Source organism: Aegilops tauschii, chromosome 6 (assembly GCF_002575655.3).
Source record: "Aegilops tauschii subsp. strangulata cultivar AL8/78 chromosome 6, Aet v6.0, whole genome shotgun sequence".
Lineage (NCBI taxonomy): Eukaryota > Viridiplantae > Streptophyta > Magnoliopsida > Poales > Poaceae > Aegilops > Aegilops tauschii.
The window spans coordinates 208504102-208525394 of record NC_053040.3 but is presented as its reverse complement, the minus strand read 5'-3'; the positions used below and the strand labels follow the sequence as shown (position 1 = coordinate 208525394).

Below are 21293 nucleotides of genomic sequence, written 5' to 3'. Positions count from 1 at the left end.
TATTTTGAGAACACTAATTTCACTCAATTCAAAAAATAATTTCACTCATCTCAAAACTTATTCACTCATTTCGGAAAACATATTTCGCTCGATTCAAAAACTGATTTACTGATTTCAAAAATTGATTTTGGTCATTTCAAAATAATAATTTCTATCAAATCAAAAGAATAAACTCCACTCATTTTTAAAACTGATTTCACTCGTCTCAAAAAGCATACCTCACTCATTTCAAAAAACTTATTTCACTCATTTCCAAACACTAATTTCACTCTATTTTAAAAAGTTATTTCACTTATTTTTAAAACCGATTTCACTTGTTTCAAAAAGACATATTATGCCAGGTTCAAAAAACCGATTGAAAAAAAATCAAACTAGTCAAAATATACACATGATTGAACTTGTTCAAATGGTCTTTGCAACAAGAGTTCAAATATATATTAAAAATATATTAAAATTGGAATATTAGTTTAAAAGATATAAATGATTTAAGTTTTTGTATGGTATATAAATTTGTTGAAGAGAGAAGAGAGAGAATGAGGATGTGGACCGGGAGGATATCTGGTGCTCCCATCCATTTTGGTGCTCACATTCTCCAAATTTTGAAAATGCACATAAAAAATTGTAGATGTTCGCATCACGTGATGTATAATCCCTAAAAATTGCAAATCAAAATTTGAAATACACATTAAGAAACAAAAAAGACAAATCCAGCATCAATGTTTTGCAGAAAACGCCCCAAACATCCCGGAAATGACGCTTTGCTCCACATCGCAATGATGCTGCCCATTGGATCACAATCCAACGGCTGAGGTCGCATCGGAGCACATAAGGAGCACCAGATATTCTCCCGATGTGGAGTTGTGGCCCAACTGATTTGTCGTGGATGGCTGATTTGTGGTTGCGATAGAAATTGTGCGCGCAACTGGTTATTCGCCCTCTCCGGCTTTTTCTTCCTCTCTACACCCCCTTCTCTCCAAGGGGCGCCCGCAAAACACCCGGACGCAACCCGCTGTCTCAAAGTGTTTCCCCTCTCCGCCTCTCGGGTCTCAACCCCAGTAGGCAGAGCGCCATAGCCACCGCGCCATGGAGGACGGGGCTTCGGATTTCAGCGACTGGGAGGTGCTATCTGCATCCTCGGGGGTCGGAGGCGATGACGCCGTCCTTGTGTCCGGGGAAGGCGGCGACGTCCTCCACGACCACTTCGCCCTCGACCCCTCTTCCTCCACTGGCTTCTCCGGCGAGGGCTCGTGGTCGGAGGCTGCCTCCGACGACGTGGAAATTGAATCCGGGTTAGGATCAGTGGACAGATGTGGTTCTGCTATGCAAGAGCAGACGGATCTTATTGGGGCGGTGGATTCCAGCGCACAGTTGCAATTTGGCGGGATTGATGTGACTGCACAAGCCTCGCCGGTTTTTGGAGCCTCCGTGGCATGTGGTGGGGGCGCACATGAGAAGCAAACTGCGGGGTTAAGTTGCGGTGAGTTTGATTCGATTCCGCAAGCCGCGCTTCAAGGGTTGGAGGGAATTTTGGACTCCGATGCAACTGCGGTCGCCGGTGTAAGACTCCAGATAGAAATATCAGAGAATTCTAGTTTGCAATTGGAAGATGGAGGGGCTGATGCCATTAGCGAAAGCTCTGTTCTTCAAGCTGCTGCAACAAGCGATGCAATGCAGACTCTGCAGGAAGAGCGGGAGCAAGGGAAGGATGCTAGTGCCGCTTTTGGTTTTGCTGAACCTGGTGGCGATGACAAGGATGGTTCTTCCCCTCTGGTTGCAGCTGCAGCTCCGGTCACCGGTGATGGAGAGAGGCAAGTGGTTGTATGGTGGAGGCTGCCGTTCAGGTTCATCCATTATTGTGCTTGGAAAGTGAGTCCGGTTTGGCCGATTTCCATCGCTGCAGCATTGCTGGGGATAGTTGTGCTCGGGAGGAGGATGTATAGGATGAGGCGCAAGACCCAGGGCCTTCCCCAGATTAGGATCGCATTTGATGATAAGGTAATCATTTCGCTAACTGTTAATCTGTTATACTGTTCTGTGGGTTGATTTATGCTTTCATAATTTTGCTTCACAAACTACTAGTGGTCAAATCCTGAAGAATGAAATTAGAGCTTGTACCTGTTTGTTCATCTGATTGAAATGCATAATTCCATACAACAGTCTATAGTTGAGTTGTACCAGGTAATACTCCCTCTGTTCACAAATATAAGATGTTCTTAAGGTGAGTTCCTGCCTAGGAAATTCTCATGTAGTCATGCCGCACTGACCAGAAGAAACATCACTATTCAAATTCAGACAGCGTAGTTTGCTTTCTGTAAAAATCGCACCATCATGTATTGTCTGGTAGAGTTTGCCACTATTTTTGTGATCCTTCCTGTTTTCTCATGTGTTTATTATGGAGATGTTTTGATTCTAGGTAGTATGTTAGTGTTTACCACTTGTCTGCTGTAGATAGAACCTGCTTGCTGGTTCAATTTAAGGTGACCAGTGTGTAAACACGAGAAGCAAATACTGTTCTTGAACCCCAACCTTGGAAAGTGGCTGTTTATCTGTAATAATGACAGAAAAATATCCCCTTTCATGCTTATATCGTCTTGTTCCTCCTTGAAACAAATACTTCAAACGTTGTACTTAAGAGAGTTATCTTTTCTCATTTTAGATATCTCTCAGCAATGTAGTAGAATAATGGGACTTTGTAATTTCATCATTCTCAAATTATTGGTGAATGTAAACTGCCGCATCAAGCCAAACCCAGTAATTACGATTTGGTTCCCAGTGGAAGCCTTTATATAATTCAACTGGATCTTAGTGAATGAGTTCCGCACCGGTATCAAACTATTCAAACTGACAGAATCGTTCCCAGATTCTCATGATTAACTCCATCTTGGATAATGCAGACCATGATCATAATTATTACCACAAGCACATCATGGCTCTGTTTCCCCTCTAGTAAAGGCAGATAATGGTGTGAACCCTTTGTTCACAAATATAAGATGTTCTAACTTTTTTCTGAATCGGATGTATAGACATGTTTCAGTGTGTTACTCATTTCAGTCCGTATGTAGTCCATATTGAAATATCCGAAACATCTTATACTATTTGTGAACGGAGGGAGTACATAACAGTTGTCTGATTAGGTAAATTTGATACTGTACCTAACCATGGCCAACTAATTACATGAGACTGAATTAGGAGTGTCTTTAGTCCTAGGGATTTCATGCAAATTCAGGACTGGAAATATTAGACACCGTTATTGTAATTAATCTGAATTCCATGTCAGGTCAGGCATGTGTCAAATTATCCCATTAAAACAGTGGCATGGTCTGTCTTGGCGTGCTTGAGCCACGTGCTGCCTTTTTGACTACATGTCAATGTGGGATGTCATAAGTTTCCACTTTTCAGCTATTGATGGCTATCATTTGTAATGACATCATATCATTACTTTCTTGTTACAAGCATCGGCCTCTAACCTTTGTTTTTTTGTGTGTGAACAATACAGAGGGTCTCCCAGTTTGCAGACCGCGCAGCACGTCTCAACGAGGCCTTCTTGATCGCAAAACGTGTACCCACTCTGAGAACTTTGTCTGGTGCTGCACTCCCCTGGTCAATGATGCAAGAGAGATGAGCCAGCCTTCTTGAAGATTCATAAGAAGATCTCCCTGTTGGATTAGCCAACAGGAATGTATGATAAAACAAAATTTTAATAAGAACATCAATCTGGATTGGGCATATCTTGGTAGTGTTTTCCTGGTGAAGCATCGAGGATGTTGATGTCTATGTCGATGCCTAATCAGATATATTTACTACTCCCTCCGTCCCAAAATTCTTGTCTTAGATTTGTCTAGATACGGATGTATCTAATACTAAAACGTGGCTTGATACATCCGTATTTAGACAAATCTAAGACAAGAATTTTGGGAAGGAGGGAGTATTAGCCTAGTACACTACAACAGTTTTTGTCTTATGTTCTTTTTTATTCATGTTTGGTAGGTTTTATAAATCTGTATTGAGTCCTAAATGTGCCATTACTCTGGATATATGTTTTATCTATGCGGGTGTTTTACCTCTTTTTTTTGGGATATGTGGGTGCTTTACCGTTGAAACCGGAAGAACATTGTTGTGGTGTAACCCTCTTTTTTTTAGGCAAACATAACCCTCTTATGGACGTGCCATATTGGAACCCTGGTGTGATGTTAAATGAGCAAAGTCTGGGTGTTGCCCCTTTGATGGTGCGTCGTATCTTGATCTGGATACGGTGGTAAATGAGCAAGGATTTGGTCGTTGTATCCTAGTTTGATAGTGTCTTCACCCTGCTTTTAAAGGACAACTACACAACCATCTTTTTATTCCTAGCGGCAACAACACAAATACAAGTGTTTTTGCTTTCTGTCACTGATGCTTACTTGCATGGTTGAGCCAACTATCATACACAATTCTCTCTGAAGATCAAACCTCATACCTATCCACAAAAACAGAGAATAGATCGGAAAGCATATATGAATAAGAATTATGTAACAATAGAACCAAATAGATCTCAAGAAAATTCATGAATAAATCTGATCATAAAGTGACAATTGATGAATTACTCCAAACGGATCACGATCATGCAGGGCAGTTCATTTGATCTTTGTATTGAGAAGCAAGAGAGAGAACCACCTTAGCTACTACTACGGACCCATAGTCCAAAGAAACTACTAATGGGCGATATGTCTCAAACGTATCTATAATTTTTTATTGTTGCATGCTATTATGTTCTCACTTTTATATACTTTTTATACCATCTTACATTATTTTTCTGGACTAACCAATTAATTTAGTGCTCAATGCCAGTTTATGTTCTTTTGCATGTTTTTTGGTTTTATAAGAAATCAACATCTAAAAAGGTTAAAATAACTTGCCGATTTAATATGATTTTTTCCGGGCAACGAAGGACCCAGGAAGCTTCGATAGAGATCGAGAGGAGCCACAAGGGCCCACACGGCCATCTGTCGCGCCCCTAGGCCGTGTGGGCCCACCCGCAACGCCTTTCGTCTATTCCACTGCCATAAATCTTATCTAACCTTCTTAAGAAGTTGATCCCCACTACTATCAATTCTCTTAACACGCACACTGTCCACATCATCATCATGCCACCTCATTGTTTAGTGCCACATCAACATATTTTCCAGGAATCATGTGATTAAACTCCTGTAATTAATTGAGACGGGCATGTTCCGTCTTCCATTAGCGATGAACTGGTGTAAAAAAGAAGCCCATCGGTCCATCTCTTCATATCTATATTACTTTTCCGTATGTATCCTGGCAGAGTAGGCGACACCCTCGACCCCCACCAACGCACCATCGGACGGCGCCCTACAACCCAGCCAGCTATCCTCCGGCGATCAGCTAAGGTAGCCCCAGCAAGATCCTATCTGTGAACGCCGCTGCCTCTGACAAACAAGGATTAAGCTTCTCTGTTGTTGGTTGCCATTCTCCCTCCACGGATACAGGTGCACCAGTCAGATCCGCCGCAAGAAGGTGCAGCCCAGCGGCCCCGACGCGCTCAACCTCGGCGACCTCAGCAACCTCCACCATCATCTCAGGTATTTCGTGCCAACTGATGGAAATATGCCCTAGAGGCAATAATAAAGTTGTTATTATTATATCTCCTTATTCATGATAAAGGTTTATTAGTCATGGTAGAATTGTATTGACCGGAAACTTAAATACATGTGTGGATACATAAACAAATGTCGTGTCCCTAGTAAGCCTCTCCTAGACTAGCTCGTTGATCAAAGATGGTTAAGGTTTCCTAACCATGGACATGAGTTGTCACTTGATAACATGATGGCATCATTAGGAGAATGATGTGATGGACAAGACCCATCCGTTAGCATAGCATATGATCGTTCAGTTTATTGCTACCGCTTTCTTAATGTCAAATACATATTACTTTGACCATGAGATCATGCAACTCCCGGATATCGGAGGAATACCTTGTGTGCTATCAAATGTCACAAGTAACTGGGTGATCATAAAGATGCTCTACAGGTATCTCCGATGGTGTCTGTTGAGTTGGCATGGATCAAGATTGGGATTTGTCACTCCGTATATCGGAGAGGTATCTCTGGGCCCTCTCGGTAATACATCATCACAAGAAGCTTGCAAGCAAAGTGACTAAGGAGTTAGTTACGAGATGGTGTATTACGGAACGAGTAAAGAGACTTGCCAGTAACGAGATGGAACTAGGTATGGAGATACCGACGATCGAATCTTGGGCAAGTAACATACAGACAAAGGGAATTATGTATGTTGTCATAAAGGTTTGACCGATAAAGATCTTCGTAGAATATGTAGGAACCAATATGGGCATCCAGGTCCCGCTATTGGTTATTGACCGGAGAGGCATCTTGGTCATATATCATTCTCAAACCAGTAGGGTCCGCACGCTTAACGTTCGTTGACGACATAGTATTATATGAGTTATGTGATTTGGTGACCGAATGTTGTTCGGAGTCCCGGATGAGATCACAGACATGACGAGGAGCTCTGGAATGGTCCGGAGGTAAAGATTGATATATAGGACGATGCTATTTGGTCACCGAAAAGGTTTCGGGATGTACCGGGTATTCATCGGGTCACCAGAAGGGGTTCCGGGAGACCTACGGGGATTTATATGGGCCTAATGGGCCAAGAGGACGCACACACCATCCCACAAGGGGCTGGTGCACCCTCTCCCTGGCCGTCGGCCCTAGGGAAGGAAAGGGGGGAGGGCTAGCCCCTCATGCCCTCCCCTCCTCATGGGAGAAAGGAAGGGGGGGCACCCCTCCTGCCTTTCCCCACGCGCCTAAGAAGGCAAGGGGGGGGCTAGGGCACGGCCGAAGGTGGCCGCCGCCCCCTTGGTATAGCCCTAGGCTTCCTCCCACCTCCCCCACCTATATATATGGTAGGGAGGGGAGCACCACACAATGCACGACAATCTCTTAGCCGTGTGCGACACCCCTCTCCACAGTTTCGTCCTCCATCTAGTTTTCTGCAGTGCACGGTGAAGCCCTGCGGGAAACAGTTGTCCACCACCGTCACCACGCCGTCGTGCTGCCGGAACTCATCTACTACTTCGCTCGTCTTGCTGGATCAAGAAGGCGAGGACGTCATCGAGCTGAACGCGTGCTGAACGCGGAGGTGACGTATGTTCGGTACTTGATCGGTTGGATCGTTAAGGTGTTCGACTACATCAACCGCGTTGATAAACGCTTCTGCTTTACGGTCTACGAGGGTACGTAGACATACTCTCCCCTATCGTATCTATGCATCTCCATGGATAGATCTTGTGTGTGCGTAAATTTTTTTGTTTTCCATGCAACGTTCTCCAACAGTGGCATATGAGCCAGGTCTATGCATAGATGATATGCACGAGTAGAACACAAAGGAGTTGTGGGCGGTGATGGTCATACTGCTTACCACCAACGACTTACTTTGGTTCAGCGGTATTGTGGGATGAAGCGGCCTGAACCAACCTTACATGTTCACGCACATGAGACCAGTTCCACCGACAGACATGCAACTTGTTTTGCATAAAGGTGGCTGGCGGGTGTCTATTTCTCCTACTTTAGTTGAATCGAATTTGACTACGGCCCGTCCTTGAAGAAGGTTAAAACAACAAACTTGATAATCAGCATTGTGGTTTTGCGTACGTAAGAACGGTTCTTGCCAGAAGCCCGCCAGCCACGTAAAACTTGCAACAACAAAGTAGAGGACGTCTAACTTGTTTTTGCAGGGCATGTTTTGATGTGATATGGTCAAGATATGATGTGATATACGTTGTTGTATGAATTGATCATGTTTTGTAATATCGACAACCGGCAGGAGCCTTAGGGTTGTCTCTTAATTATTGTATGAAATGCAAGTGCCATGTAATTGCTTTACTTTATCGTTATCGTTAGCAATAGTTGGCAAGATGACCCCGACACAACGATGGAGATCAAGGTGTCGAGTGATATGTCTCCAACGTATCTATAAATTTTGCTTGTTCCATGCTGTTATATTAGCATTCTTGGATGTTTTACAACCATTTTAAAGCAACATTATATAATTTTTTGGGACTAACCTATTGACATAGTGCCCAGTGCGAGTTGCTGTTTTTTGCTTTTTTTACTTCACAGAAAATCAATAACAAACGGAGTCCAAACGCAGTGAAACTTTTTGGAGAATTTTTCTAGACCAGAAGACATAAGATGGGCCGAAGAAGTACCAGAGGGGAGGCCCGAGGGGAGCACAACCCCCCAGGGCACGGCCACAAGCCCAAGCGCGCCCTTGTGGGTTGTACCCACCTCGGTGGCCTCCCGCACCGCTTCTTCGCCCTATAAATCCCCAAATATTCCAGAAACCCTCGGGGAGTCGACAAAACACAATTCCAGCCGCCGCAAGTTCCAAAACCACGAGATCCAATCTAAACACCATCACAGAGGGGTTAATCATCCTCATTTGTGCCTCTCCAATGATGCGTGAGTAGTTCATCATAGACCTACGCGTCCATAGGCAGTAGCTAGATGGCTTCCTCTCTATCTTTTTATTATCAATACAATGGTCTCTTGGAGATCTATTTGATGTAATTCTTTTTGCGGTGTGTTTGTTGGGATCCGATGAATTTTGAGTTTATAATCAGATCTATATATCCATGAAAGTTATTTGAGTTCTTAATCTCTTATATGCATGATTATTTATAGCCTCATATTTCTTCTTCGAATCTTTGGTTTAGTTAGGCCAACTTGATCGATTTTCCTTGCAATGGGAAGAGGTGTTTCGTGATGGGTTCGATCATGTGGTGTTCTTTTCCAGTGACAAAATGGGCAGCAAGAGTATGTATCGTTGCTATTAAGGATAACAAGATGGGGGATATTCCTACTTGAATAGATCTCGTCTACATCATGTCATCGTTCTTACTACATAACTCCGTTTCTCCATGAACTTAATACACTAGATGCATGCTGGATAGTGGTCGATGTGTGGAGTAATAGTAGTAGATGCAGGCAGGAGTCGGTCTACTAATCTTGGACGTGATGCCTATATATTGATCATTGCCTGGATATCATCATAATTATTTGAGGTTCTATCAATTTCCCAACAGTAATTTGTTTACCCACCATGTGCTATTTTTCTTGAGAGAAGCCACTAGTGAAATCTACGGCCCCTGGGTCTATTCTTTATCATATTTGCTTCCCGATCTATTATTTTCCACTTTTATTTTCAGATCTATTATTCCAAAAACCCAAAAATACCTTGCTGCACTTTTTATTTGCATCTTTTATTTGGCGTTTTATCGAGATCTATTTATCGAATCTATCACAATTTTATCCCGTCAACTTGACAATTTCTGGCGTCGTTACCCGAAGAAGGGATTGAACCCCTTATACGCGTTGGGTTGCAAGCATTTGTTCTTTGTGTGCAGGTACCGTTTACATAGTGTTGCTTGCTTCTCCTACTGGATTGATACCTTGGTTTCATAACTGAGGGAAATACCTACCGTAGCTGTGCTGCATCATCCCTTCCTCTTTGGGGAAATATCGACGTAGTTCAAGTGACAACAAAAGGAATTTCTGGCATCGTTGCCGGGGAGACATCATCAACATCTATCAGGTTCCTAATCACAAATCTCATCTCCTTGCAATTTACATTATTTGGCATTTGCCTCTGGTTTTCATCTCCCCCACTTCACAAAAATTTTCCTTTTTATTTACCTTCTTTTCCATTTGCCTTTTTCTTGCTTGGCTTGTTGCTTGTGTTGCCATGTGTTTTCTATTTGCTTGCATTTTCGCTTGCTAAAAATCTATTGATATGGATCCTCATACACTTGCTAATCTTTTCACAAGATCCAATTATGATGAACCAGTTGATAGTGAGTTGAGTTCACTTGATTATCTTTATGAAGTTTTGCTTGAGATTCATGAATCTAAAAATTGTGATGAAGTGTTAAACGAAGAAATTTATAAAGTGATTCATGATAGCTCCTTGAATGAAAAGCATGATTGCAATGATGTTATTATAAATTATATTAATGTCCATTGTGTTAGTGATATGCAAAACCCCAAGCTTGGGGATGCTTGTTTTGCTATGTCCACTACTTATTGCAATGATCATGATTGGGGTGATAATGATTCTTATGATGTTGAAAAATTTATTTAAGCCTCATGATGAATATGTTTGCAATAATATTGAAAGTGGGTTTGGAAGAGTGTCAACTCTAGGTAAAAATAATCCCACATATTTGAGAGTGTTCAATCTTATGAAATTATTGACAAAAGTGGGTTTGGAGAGGTCATGACTTTAGTTGATGTTAAATCCCACTATCTTGGAAGATTTTAAAACTTTTATGCATCGGATCATGAAGAGAAAATTTTATATGATGGCTATATTGTTGTATTTGATCCTACATGTAATTATTATGAGAAAGGGAAATATGGTTATAGAAATCTTCATGTTACTAAATTACATCCCTTCATGTTGAGATTGCTATTGTTTCTTTCTTCTTCCATGTATATGTTAGACATTTCTTGTCTTGATAATTTGTTTGGTTATAAAATGCCTATGCATAGGAAGTATGTTAGACTTAAATGTGTTTGCCATATGCTACATGATTCTCTCTTCTTTCAATTACTTCTTTTATGTGAGCATCATTGAGATCTCATGCCTAGCTAGGGGGAATAAAACGTTAGCGCTTGTTGGGAGGGAGCCCAACGAATAAATTTTATTTTTGCCTTTTTCTTTCTATTCTTGAGTGTTTACACAATTATGCTACTGTTATGATTGTGTTTTTTATGTTTTAATTAGTGTTTGTGCCAAGTAAAGCCTTTAGGATTATGTTGGGTGATAGTTGAATTGATCTTGTTGGAAACATAAACTTTTGTGTCTCATAAAATAATTTTAATAAATCACAGAAGAGACAAACAACTATGAATTTTTTATACAGTATTTATATACAAATTGCCTATGTTTTCCTAATTTTTCAGAATTTTTGGAGGTACGAAACTATACGAACTTTTCAGATTACTACAGACTATTCTGTTTTTGACATATTTTGTTTTCTTTGCGTTGTGTGCTTATTTAGATGATTCTATAGTTGTATCGAGGTGGGGGGGGGGGGTTATAAGCCATGGTAAATTTAGAATAGAGTAGATATAATACAAAAATAAAATATGAATGGGTTTTAATAGTACTCAGAGTAGTGATTTGCTTTCTTATACTAACGGATCTCACAAAGGTTTTGTTGAGTTTTGTGTGATTGAAGTTTTCAAGTTTTGGGTGAGATCCCAATGGATGAAGGAATAAGGAGTAAGAAGAGCCTAAGCTTGGGGATGCCCCATGGCACCCCAAGTTATTATCCAAGGAGAAACAAACAACTAAGCTTGGGGATGCCTTGGGGCATCCCCTCTTTCTTCTAACGACCATCAGTATTTTACTTGGAACTATATTTTTATTCGTCACGTATCATGAGTTTTGTTTGGAGCGTCTTGTATGATATGAGTCTTTGCTTGTTTTGCTTTTTAGTTTGTGTCATCTATCCTTGCTGGACAGACCTTTTTGAGAGAGCCAAAATTATGCTATGATTTGTTAGAATTGCTCTCTATGCATCACTTAAATTTTTTGAGCTATGGAATTGCTCTAGTGCTTCACTTATATCTTTTTGAGCATGGTGTGCTTTAATATTTTTGAAGAAATGCTCTCATGCTTCACTTAGATATATTTGAGAGTTAGTAAATTTTTGAAGAAATTCTCTCATGCTTCACTTATATTATTTTGAGAGATGAACATTTTTATGCTCATGTTCTTCACTTAACTTTGTTTGAGCAATCAAAAGCAACATATGAAATTAGTCCCAAAGTGATAGATATTCAAGAGGGATATAATAAAAACTTTCGTGAATATCATTGGAAAAAATAAATTTGATTCCTTGTAATAGTTTTGCGATATGATGATAGTGATATGTGAGTCATGTTGATGAGTAATTATGCTTTAGTAAGAATATTGGTGTTAAGGTTTGTGATTCCCTATGCAAGCACGAAAGTCAATAGTTGTGCAATGAAATTACATCCTACTTGTGGTGCATTATTCGGTGTTAGTTATGCTTAATGCTCGCTTATGTGATTTTTCATTTCTTGGATGGATGCTTCTCAATCTATTTGCTAGCCTCCACTTGTACTAAGTAGAAATGCTACTCGTGCATCCAAAATCTTTAAACCTAGTTTGGCCATATGAGTCCACCATACTTACCTATATGCGGTATTCCCGTGCCGTTCTAAGAAAATTTGTATGTGCCATCTCTAATTTTCAAAATAAATTTCCTTTTTGTGTGCTCGTACCGTTCATGAAGCGGCAGGGGGTGGCCAATATTGTCCATGCTAGATGTGTTATTCTCAAGATGAGTGTTTATTCACTTGTCACTGCATGAGTGTACGGCGGTAATAGGGATGCCCAGTCCCGAAATGAAAAAGAAATTTACTTGATGTTGTCAAATAATAAATTCCTTGGAAAGTGTTGGTAGGGAAGGCACCCGTGGATACTGCTAGCCATGAATTGTGAAAGAATGGTGGAAAAAGGAATAAACTTTATTTTCTGTCTGGGAACCGCCTATGATATATCTAGCATGGAAAGTGTTGGGAATTATTCGGTTGTTTTTGTTGACGGGAAAAGTATGCCTCTCAATTTTTATCTCTCAATTTAAGCTTTGAGCTCTGGAACCTCTACAAATCCCTACTTCCCTCTGCGAAGGGCCTTTCTATTTACCTTATGCAATTTTTATTTTTATTTGAGTCTCCATCTTCTCTTATAAAACACCAACTAAGGGGCACTATGATCGTACTTGAGCATTCGGTGTAGCTAATATGCGAGTGTGCTTCATGAATGGATCAATGATTGAGCATGATGGGCTAGGGATAACTTGCTTTAGTGTTGATATTTTGAAAGACATGGTTGCTTGTTGATATGCTTGAGTATTTAAATCTTCATGTCAAAACTAGACTATTGCTTTGAATCATATAAAAGTCGAAATGTCCATGCTACAAAAGAAAAGAATATGTGATGAACATGTTAGGCAACAATCCACATCAAAAATTCTGTTTTTATCATTTACCTACTCGAGGACGAGTAGGAATTAAGCTTGGGGATGTTGATACGTCTCCAACGTATCTATAATTCTTGCTTGTTCCATGCTGTTATATTATCATTCTTTGCTGTTTTACAATCATTTTATAGCAACTTATATCATTTTTTGGGACTAACCTGTTGACATAGTGCCCAGTGCGAGTTGCTGTTTTTTGCTTGTTTTTTCCTTCACTGAAAATGAATACCAAACGGAGTCCAAACGCACTAAAACTTTTTGGAGAATATTTATGGACCAGAAGACACAAGATGGGGCCAAAGAAGTACCAGAGGGGATGCCCGAGGGGAGCACAACCCCCCAGGGCGCGCCCAGGGTTCCCAGGGGCACCCTGGTGGGTTGTGCCCACCTCGTTGGCTTCCCGCACCGCCTCTTCGCCCTATAAATCCCCAAATATTCCAGAAACCGTAGGGGAGTCGACAAAACACAATTCCAGTCGCCGCAAGTTCCAGAACCACGAGATCCAATCTAAACACCATCACAGAGGGGTTCATCATCCTCATTGGTGCCTCTCTGATGATGCATGAGTAGTTCATCATAGACCTACGGGGCCGTAGGCAGTAGCTAGATGGCTTCCTGTCTCAATACAATTTGATGTAAATCTTTTTGATTCTCAATACAATGGTCTCTCGGAGATCTATTTGATGTAACTCTTTTTGCGGTGTGCTTGTTGGGATCCGATGAACTTTGAGTTTATGATCAGATCTATATAACCATGAAGGTTATTTGAGTTCTTGATCTCTTATATGCATGATTATTTATAGCCTCATATTTCTTCTTCGAATCTTTGGTTTAGTTAGGCTAACTAGATCGATTTTCCTTGCCATGGGAAGAGGTGCTTTGTGCTGGGTTCGATCGTGTGGTGTTCTTTTCCAGTGCAAGAATGGGCAGCAAGAGACGTATGTATCGTTGCTATTAAGGATAACAAGATGGGGCTATTCCTACATGAATAGATCTCATCTACATCATGTCATCGTTCTTATTGCGTTACTCCGTTTCTCCATGAACTTAATACACTAGATGCATGCTGGATAGCGGTCGATGTGTGGAGTAATAGTAGTAGATGCAGGTAGGAGTCGGTCTACTAATCTTGGGTGTGATGTCTATATATTGATCATTGCCTGGATATCATCATAATTATTTGACGTTCTATCAATTGCCCAACAGTAATTTGTGTACCCACCATGTGCTATTTTTCTTCAGAGAAGTCACTAGTGAAATCTACGGCCCCGGGTCTATTCTTTATCATATTTGCTTTCCGGTCTATTATTTGCCACTTCTATTTTTGGATCTATTATTCCAAAAACCCAAAAATACCTTGCTGCACTTTCTATTTACATCTTTTATTTCGCATTTTATCAAGATCTATTTATCCAATCTATCACAATTTTATCCCGTCAACTTGACAATTTCTAGCGCCGTTACCCGAAGAAGGGATTAACAACCCCTTATACATGTCAGGTTGCAAGTATTTGTTCTTTGTGTGCAGGTACCATTTACATAGTGTTGCTTGGTTCTCCCACTGGATCGATTCCTTGGTTTCATAACTGAGGGAAATACCTACCGTAGCTGTGCTGCATCATCCATTCCTCTTTGGGGAAATACCGGCGTAGTTCAAGCGACATCATCGAGCTGGTGACGATGGAATTCATGACGATGCTTTGGAGATGGAGATTAAAAGAACAAGATGATGATGGCCATATCATGCCACATATTTTGATTGCATGTGATGTTTATCCTTTATGTATCTTATTTTGCTTATAACAGCAGTAGCATTATAAGATGATCCCTTCACAAAATTTCAAGATAAAAGTGTTCTCCACGAGTATGCACTATTGCCAAAGTTCATCTTTTCGAAGCACCTCACGATGATCAGGTGTGATAGACTATACGTTCACATACAACAGGTGTAAGACAGTTTTGCACATGCAGAATACTTGGGTTAAACTTGACGAGCCTAGCATGTACATACATGGTGTCGTGGACTTAACACGGCAGATGCCCTAGCGAGAGGACTTAGGTGTGGAGCCATCGCAACTAGCTTAGCTTGAAGGGGTTAATCAGGACAAAGGATACAGAGAGTTTATACTAGTTCGGCCCCTCGCAACGGGTAAAGGCTTACTCCAGTTTGGGGTTGTATTGCTTGGGTTCGATTACCACGGAGCGAATACGCCCAACCTACTTCTCGATATCTTGTTTCTTGTCTTAACCCGCTGCCATGTCACCCCTTTATATACACAGGTTGATGCCCGGCGGCTTACAGAGTCCCGGCCGGCTCATACACAGCGTGTCCGGCTCAGTGACTAACTAAGCTTGCCTTACAATACAAGTTACACATATGGCGGTTCATACCCATGGGCCTCAAGTCACCTCCGGGTCTTGGGCTTTCAATAAGCTTTCTCTATGGACCGCCATCCTCATCGTCCTCTTGGGCCTTCTCTTCTTAATCCGCCAGTGGCATGACCCGGCCCCTCCTGGGCGGTTCATACCCAATAGTTATATCACCAATGCCGGTGTCAAAACCGGCCGATCTCGGGTAGGGGGTCCCGAACTATGCGTCTGCGGATCGAAGGTAACAGGAGACAGGGGACACGATGTTTACCTAGGTTCGGGCCCTCTTAATGGAGGTAATACCCTACTTACTGCTTGATTGACTTTGATGAGTATAGGGGTTACAAGAGTTGATCTACCTCGAGATCGTAATGGCTAAACCCTATATGTCTAGCCTGTATGATTATGATTGCCTCTACGGACTAAACCTTCCAGTTTATATAGACACCGGAGGGGCCTAGGGTTGTATAGAGTCGGTTTACAGAGAAAGGAAACTTCATATCCAAACGCCAAGCTTGCCATCCACACAAAGGAGAGTCCCATCTGGACACGGGGGAAGGCCTTCTGTCTTGTGTCTTCACGGCCCATCAGTCCGGCCCATGTCACATAGCCCGGATGCCCGGGGACTCCCTAATCCAGGACTCCCTCAGTAGCCCCTGAACCAGGATTCAATGACGATGTGTCCGGCACGCAGATTGTCTTCGGCATTGCATGGCGGGTTCCTCCTCCGAATACTCCAAAGTAGCTGGACAAAAGAACTATATCTAGCTCTGTATAACAGTTACAACCCTGAACCACAAGGGTGAAATACTTAAAGAAAATAAGTCATGTCCTTTGACAGCTTTTTGGGCCAGACGTTATGCCTGGCCTTATTATTATTTTTGGCCTCCCGCCCTGTGCTTCGAGGCGCGGCCTCTATTGACACGTCTTGTCAAAGTAGAGATCGTGTCCCCTTATTGCGGGATTCTCATCAGTACGGGTTTGGGTAATCTAACCGTGTCGTTCGCACGACCCCTTGGGAATAAGCGAGTTTTAAGGCTTGTGAGGGAGCGCTTGATATTCAGTGCCTTTATAAGAGGATAAGGACCCATCTTTTTACCCCACGCCTTCTTCTTCCTCAGCCTTCCCATCCTTCGAGCTCGAGCGCCCAAGCTTCAGTCTTTTCCCTCACTACCAAACATTCTAGCCATGTTCGGATCTGACTCTCAAGGCAAGTGGGTGGCCTCCTCCGTGATGGAGAAGGACATCAAGGAGCTCCGGGAGGCGAGGTAGTTGATAGTGGAAATCAAACATAGGCTCCCTGCCAAAGAGCAAGTTATCCCCGCTCCAGAGCCTGGTGAGACGGTTGTGTTCATCCCTCACTTCCTCCGCGGACTAGGGTTTCTCCTCCACCCCTTTGTTTGAGTTCTCATGTTCTATTATGGGCTAGATTATCACTATCTAGCCCCAAACTCCTTCCTCCACATCTCGGCATTCATCGTCGTGTGTGAGGCATTCCTCCGCATCCCCCCACACTTTGGCCTGTGGCTCAAGGCTTTCAACATGAAGCCGAAGGTGGTCGATAGAGAGCACGCGGATTGCAGCGGCGCCATGTGAGCAAACTCCCCAACGTTATCTGGCCCAGAGGGGCTTCGTGGAGACCGTAAAGACATGGCAGCAGGAGTGGTTCTACATCATCGAACCTCGCAGCACCAAGTGGGCGTCCGCTTCTGCTTTCTGATCTGGACCCCGACTGCGGCTTGCATCATGGACCAATAAGGGTCTAGACTGGGGATCATCCGACGAGGTGTTGAAGCTGCAAAAGCGCATCAAAAGTATCATAGAGAAGGACACCAGCCTCACTGACGTGATCCAGGTGATGCTCATCCGCCGAACCCTTCCCTGGCAACGCTGGCCTCTCCGCATGTGGGAGTTCAATCCGGAAGGGCCACGGACCCTGCAGTGATTCTTTGGCATGACGCACGAAGCAATCTGGAAGCTTCTCTTCAAGACTCAAAAGTCGTGGCCACATACATCCGAGGACATCGGCCTCGACTGCAATCATCCGGCTTCCCCGGTAAGTGCTATATTTCCAAACATAACTTGGTTCATCAATCGAAGGAGGGGGGGGGCACTGAGAATTCCATCCCCTAAATAGGGCTGGACCAAGAAGGCGGAGCGGATCAGGTGTCCGGCCCCACTCCCCGAAAACCCAGCTGATCCTCTGTTAATGAGGATGCTGGTCCCGGCGCCCTATCAGGGACCGGAGAAAAAGGCCAAGAAGAAGAGCAAGGAGGCCATAGGTGGCCTCCTCCGTAAAGGTACTTCGGACACAGTGCCCGGAGAGACCGAAACTCACTCCTCCCACGAGGAAGATGAAGGTGAAGAGGAGGAGGAGGAGGCAGAAAGCAATTCCCCGCCTAAGGGGAGGAGGAAGAAAAGGGCGGCCTCTGTAGATACAGAGGTGGAGGCGCCCAAGAGGGGGAAAATATCCCTCCCGGATGGCTCGGATTCGGATGCTGAAGCCATCCCCGAGTGCCACCCCAGGCCAAAGCCCCTTGCCACATCGTAAGTACACGAGGGTGCCTTTCATATGCCCAATCTTTATGATTGTAATTTAACACATTGTATGGTGCAGTCCGGCCCGCGATCTCCCCCAACAATCATCGGAGGGGAATTCTTTGGATCCAAAGATGATGGAGAGCGAGTCGCCTCCGCGAGCTTCCCCGCCTACCACCACGGACGACACCGAAGTGTTGTCCCGAAGGGCCTCTCCGGGCCACGGAGCGGTACGGGAGGCCACCAAAACGATGCCAAAGGGTAACACCTTGGCCGCCGAAAACACGGGGGGAACAATCCCCATGGAGACTGTCGGCGAGGGCCTTGACCAATCCGGCCCCCAGCCAAACACTATTCCGGAAACCCAAGTGGCTCCGGAATTGAATAAGCGACCCCCGTCAAGGGAGGGGGGAGTGCCAACTCCAGCAGCAACCTCCACTAATCCGGAGGCGCCGAACGCACTGATGGAGGCACTGCAACGTGCTTCCATCGTGGAGGAGCACTGCACCCTGATGGGTGTGGTGGTTGAAAAGGTTCAGTCCGCCAAGAGCGGGCTGAACGAGGCCTTCACTAGCCTGCTAACAGGCTTCGAGGTATGTGATGTAATATTCCTGACCGCTTTTTGTTGGCGTCCTGGGAACGGGGGTCCCCAGACTTGCCTGCCTGCGGCCCACGGCGTGGCTATGCTAGCAGGCCATACAGCCCATCTTCATCGACAAGGCATTCGAGACCCTCGTGAGGGGCCAAGCCTCGCGGGTCGGACGGCACAAGACCTCCTCAGGAGCAGCCACGCTCGGTAGGCTCGCGAGGAATGGAGATATCAAGGCGGGGCAAACCTCGTGAGGCTCTCGTGACATGAGCAATGACGATCGACACCAGGCTGGCGCCAGGCGGGCTCCAGCGCGCGTAGCGTCCTTGTTTCCTCTTTGGTGCTAAGGAGGTAGGCGCAGGCGCGGAGTACCGAGGCATCAAGCAAAGGTTTCCATATCGGTGCAACGAGACCGAAGACCAGCAGGACGGCAAGGCGGAGGTCACCATGGAGCCCAAGACGGCATCACCACCAGAGCCTTTTGCAGGCGAAGACCAGTTTTGTTAGGATAGCTTGTACTAGCTGTCCCCTTTCAAAATTGCCCGCTGTTGTTGGCTCCCTTCCCGCTCAATATTTGGGGAGAGGACCAGGGCCTATATAAGTAGAGCTAGCCACCACCGTAGGGGATAACTGATTCAGAGGCATCTCACCCACACAAGTTCGTCGAGCACAAGAACACCTCAACCTCAGGAGGCTGTTCTTCCCTTGTACTGTTCATCATCAGCCTAGGAGGCAATCCACCACCACACTGGAGTAGGGTATTACACCGCAACAGTGGCCCGAACCAGTATAAATCTCGTGTCTTTCTATGTTGCGAGTTCGTCGAATTCGTCCGCGAGATCTTAGCGAGCTAGGGTGTGGATCGGTAGGAGGGAAAGACTTCGCGCGCACCCCAGAGTTCGATCCTTAAGGGTTTTGCTGGAACCCGAGATCCGACACTTATCATATGAAAAATATGCCTGTATATAGATCCCCTGAGACTCTGTTCATCTTTTGAAAAAGGGCGAACAGAGGATCGATAATATTCGCAGGAGATAATGTACTTTTATATGTTGAGAAGCATGCTTCACTGTTAGCGGCAACCACCCAGGCCGTCGAAGTATCCCAGCTCAAGCGTAAGCTGGGGCTGGCCGATGAGGATCTCGTCTAGGTCAACAAGAGGTTTGATGAAGCGCAAGGTATGTTTCAGAATATCTTGTTCATGCCTGTATTAACATGCAGTTTCTGAGTCGAAGCTCATGCGCTACTATGTGTATGATTGCAGGCATTGCTGCTGCTATCGAGACCCTCAGGGGTGAACTTGCCCAGTCCAAGGAGCAGGCAAGGGTGAACAAAGCGGCCGCTGATAAAGCGGCCGAGGACTTGAAGGCCGAGCAGGTCATCTGCTGCCAATACGAGTGTCGGTGTTCTGGGAACGGGTGTCCCCAGACTTGCCTGCGTGGAGCCCACGACGTGGCTCCACTCGCGGCCCAGTACGGCCTGTCTTCACCAACAAACGCTCAAGACCCTCGCGAGGGGCCAAGACTCGCGAGGCGGACGACACAAGACCTCCTCGGGAGCGGCCTCACAAAGCTGTCTCGTGAGGGGCGGAGAGGTCAAGGCAAGGCGAACCTCGCGAGGTTCCAATGACATAAGGCACTACGACCAAGACCAGGCGGGCGCCAGGCGGGCACCAGCGCGCACAGTGTCCTCGTTTCCTCTTTGGTGCTAAGGAGGCAAGCGCAGGCGAGGAGTACCGAGGCGTCGGGCAAATGTTTCCATATCGATGCAACAAGACCAAGACCAGCAGGACGGCAGGACGGAGGCCACCGTGGAGCCCAAGATGGCGTCACCACCAGAGCCTTTGGCAGGCGAAGACCACCTTTAGTCAGGATAGCTTGTACTAGCTGTCCCCCTTGAAATTGGCCGTTGTGGCATCCCTTCCCGCTCAATATTTGGGAAGAGGACCAGGCCTCTATAAATAGGACTAGCCACCACAGTAGGAGGCAACTCATCTTGGACTGGATCCACTCCATCGTCACACCCACCAAGCACAAGAAGACCTCTCCTCAGGAGGCTGTTCTTCCCCTTGTATTGTTCATCCTCAGCCCAAGAGGCAATCCACCACACCACACTGGAGTAGGGTATTACACCACAACGGTGGCCCAAACTAGTACAAACCTCGTGTCTCTTGTGTTGCGGGTTCGTTGAGCTAGGCCTTGAGATCGCGGTGAGGCTGAGGGCGTGATTAGGTATGGGGAAATCTTCGCGCGCAGCCCAGTGTTCGAACCTCAAGGGTTTTGCTAGAACCCGAAATCCGACATTTGGCGCGCCAGGTAGGGGTGCGCCGAAGCTTTCCTTTCGTCGATCCGCGTCCCGTCGCTTCGTCGCATCCATGGCGGACGCTCGCCGAGCTCGCGCTTAGCGCCGGGCCGCCCTCGCTGCCCGCATTGCTCAGACGGCTCCCGTCGGTGGGCCTCCCCGTCATTCTCCATCGCCTGCCGCCAACGCCGCCACCGGCCCGTCGGGAAACGAGCAGCAAGCGTCCTCGCTGCACCCCTCGGTGCGGCGGGATGGCCGCAGCGCCACTCCTTCGTTGACCCCGGCCAGCTCGTCGTCTCACGCTCGTCGCGCTCCCACGGACGCGCAGGCCGCGCTGCTCATGGCACGCGAACACCTGCGCTACCGCCCCGTCGATGACCTCTACAAGGACTGGCTGGACCGCAT

At 45.1% G+C, this 21293-nt stretch overlaps 1 protein-coding gene across 1 annotated transcript; it reads left to right on the top strand.

Moving 5' to 3' along the window:
• The first annotated feature begins 957 nt into the window (after positions 1–957).
• LOC109749289 (uncharacterized) lies at positions 958–4076 on the top strand. The gene is made up of 2 exons (XM_020308257.3): positions 958–1995; positions 3497–4076. Exons 1-2 carry the CDS (start codon positions 1084–1086, stop codon positions 3620–3622), a joined length of 1038 nt encoding a protein of 345 aa, XP_020163846.1. The 5' UTR covers positions 958–1083; the 3' UTR covers positions 3623–4076.
• Positions 4077–21293: the final 17217 nt, after the last annotated feature.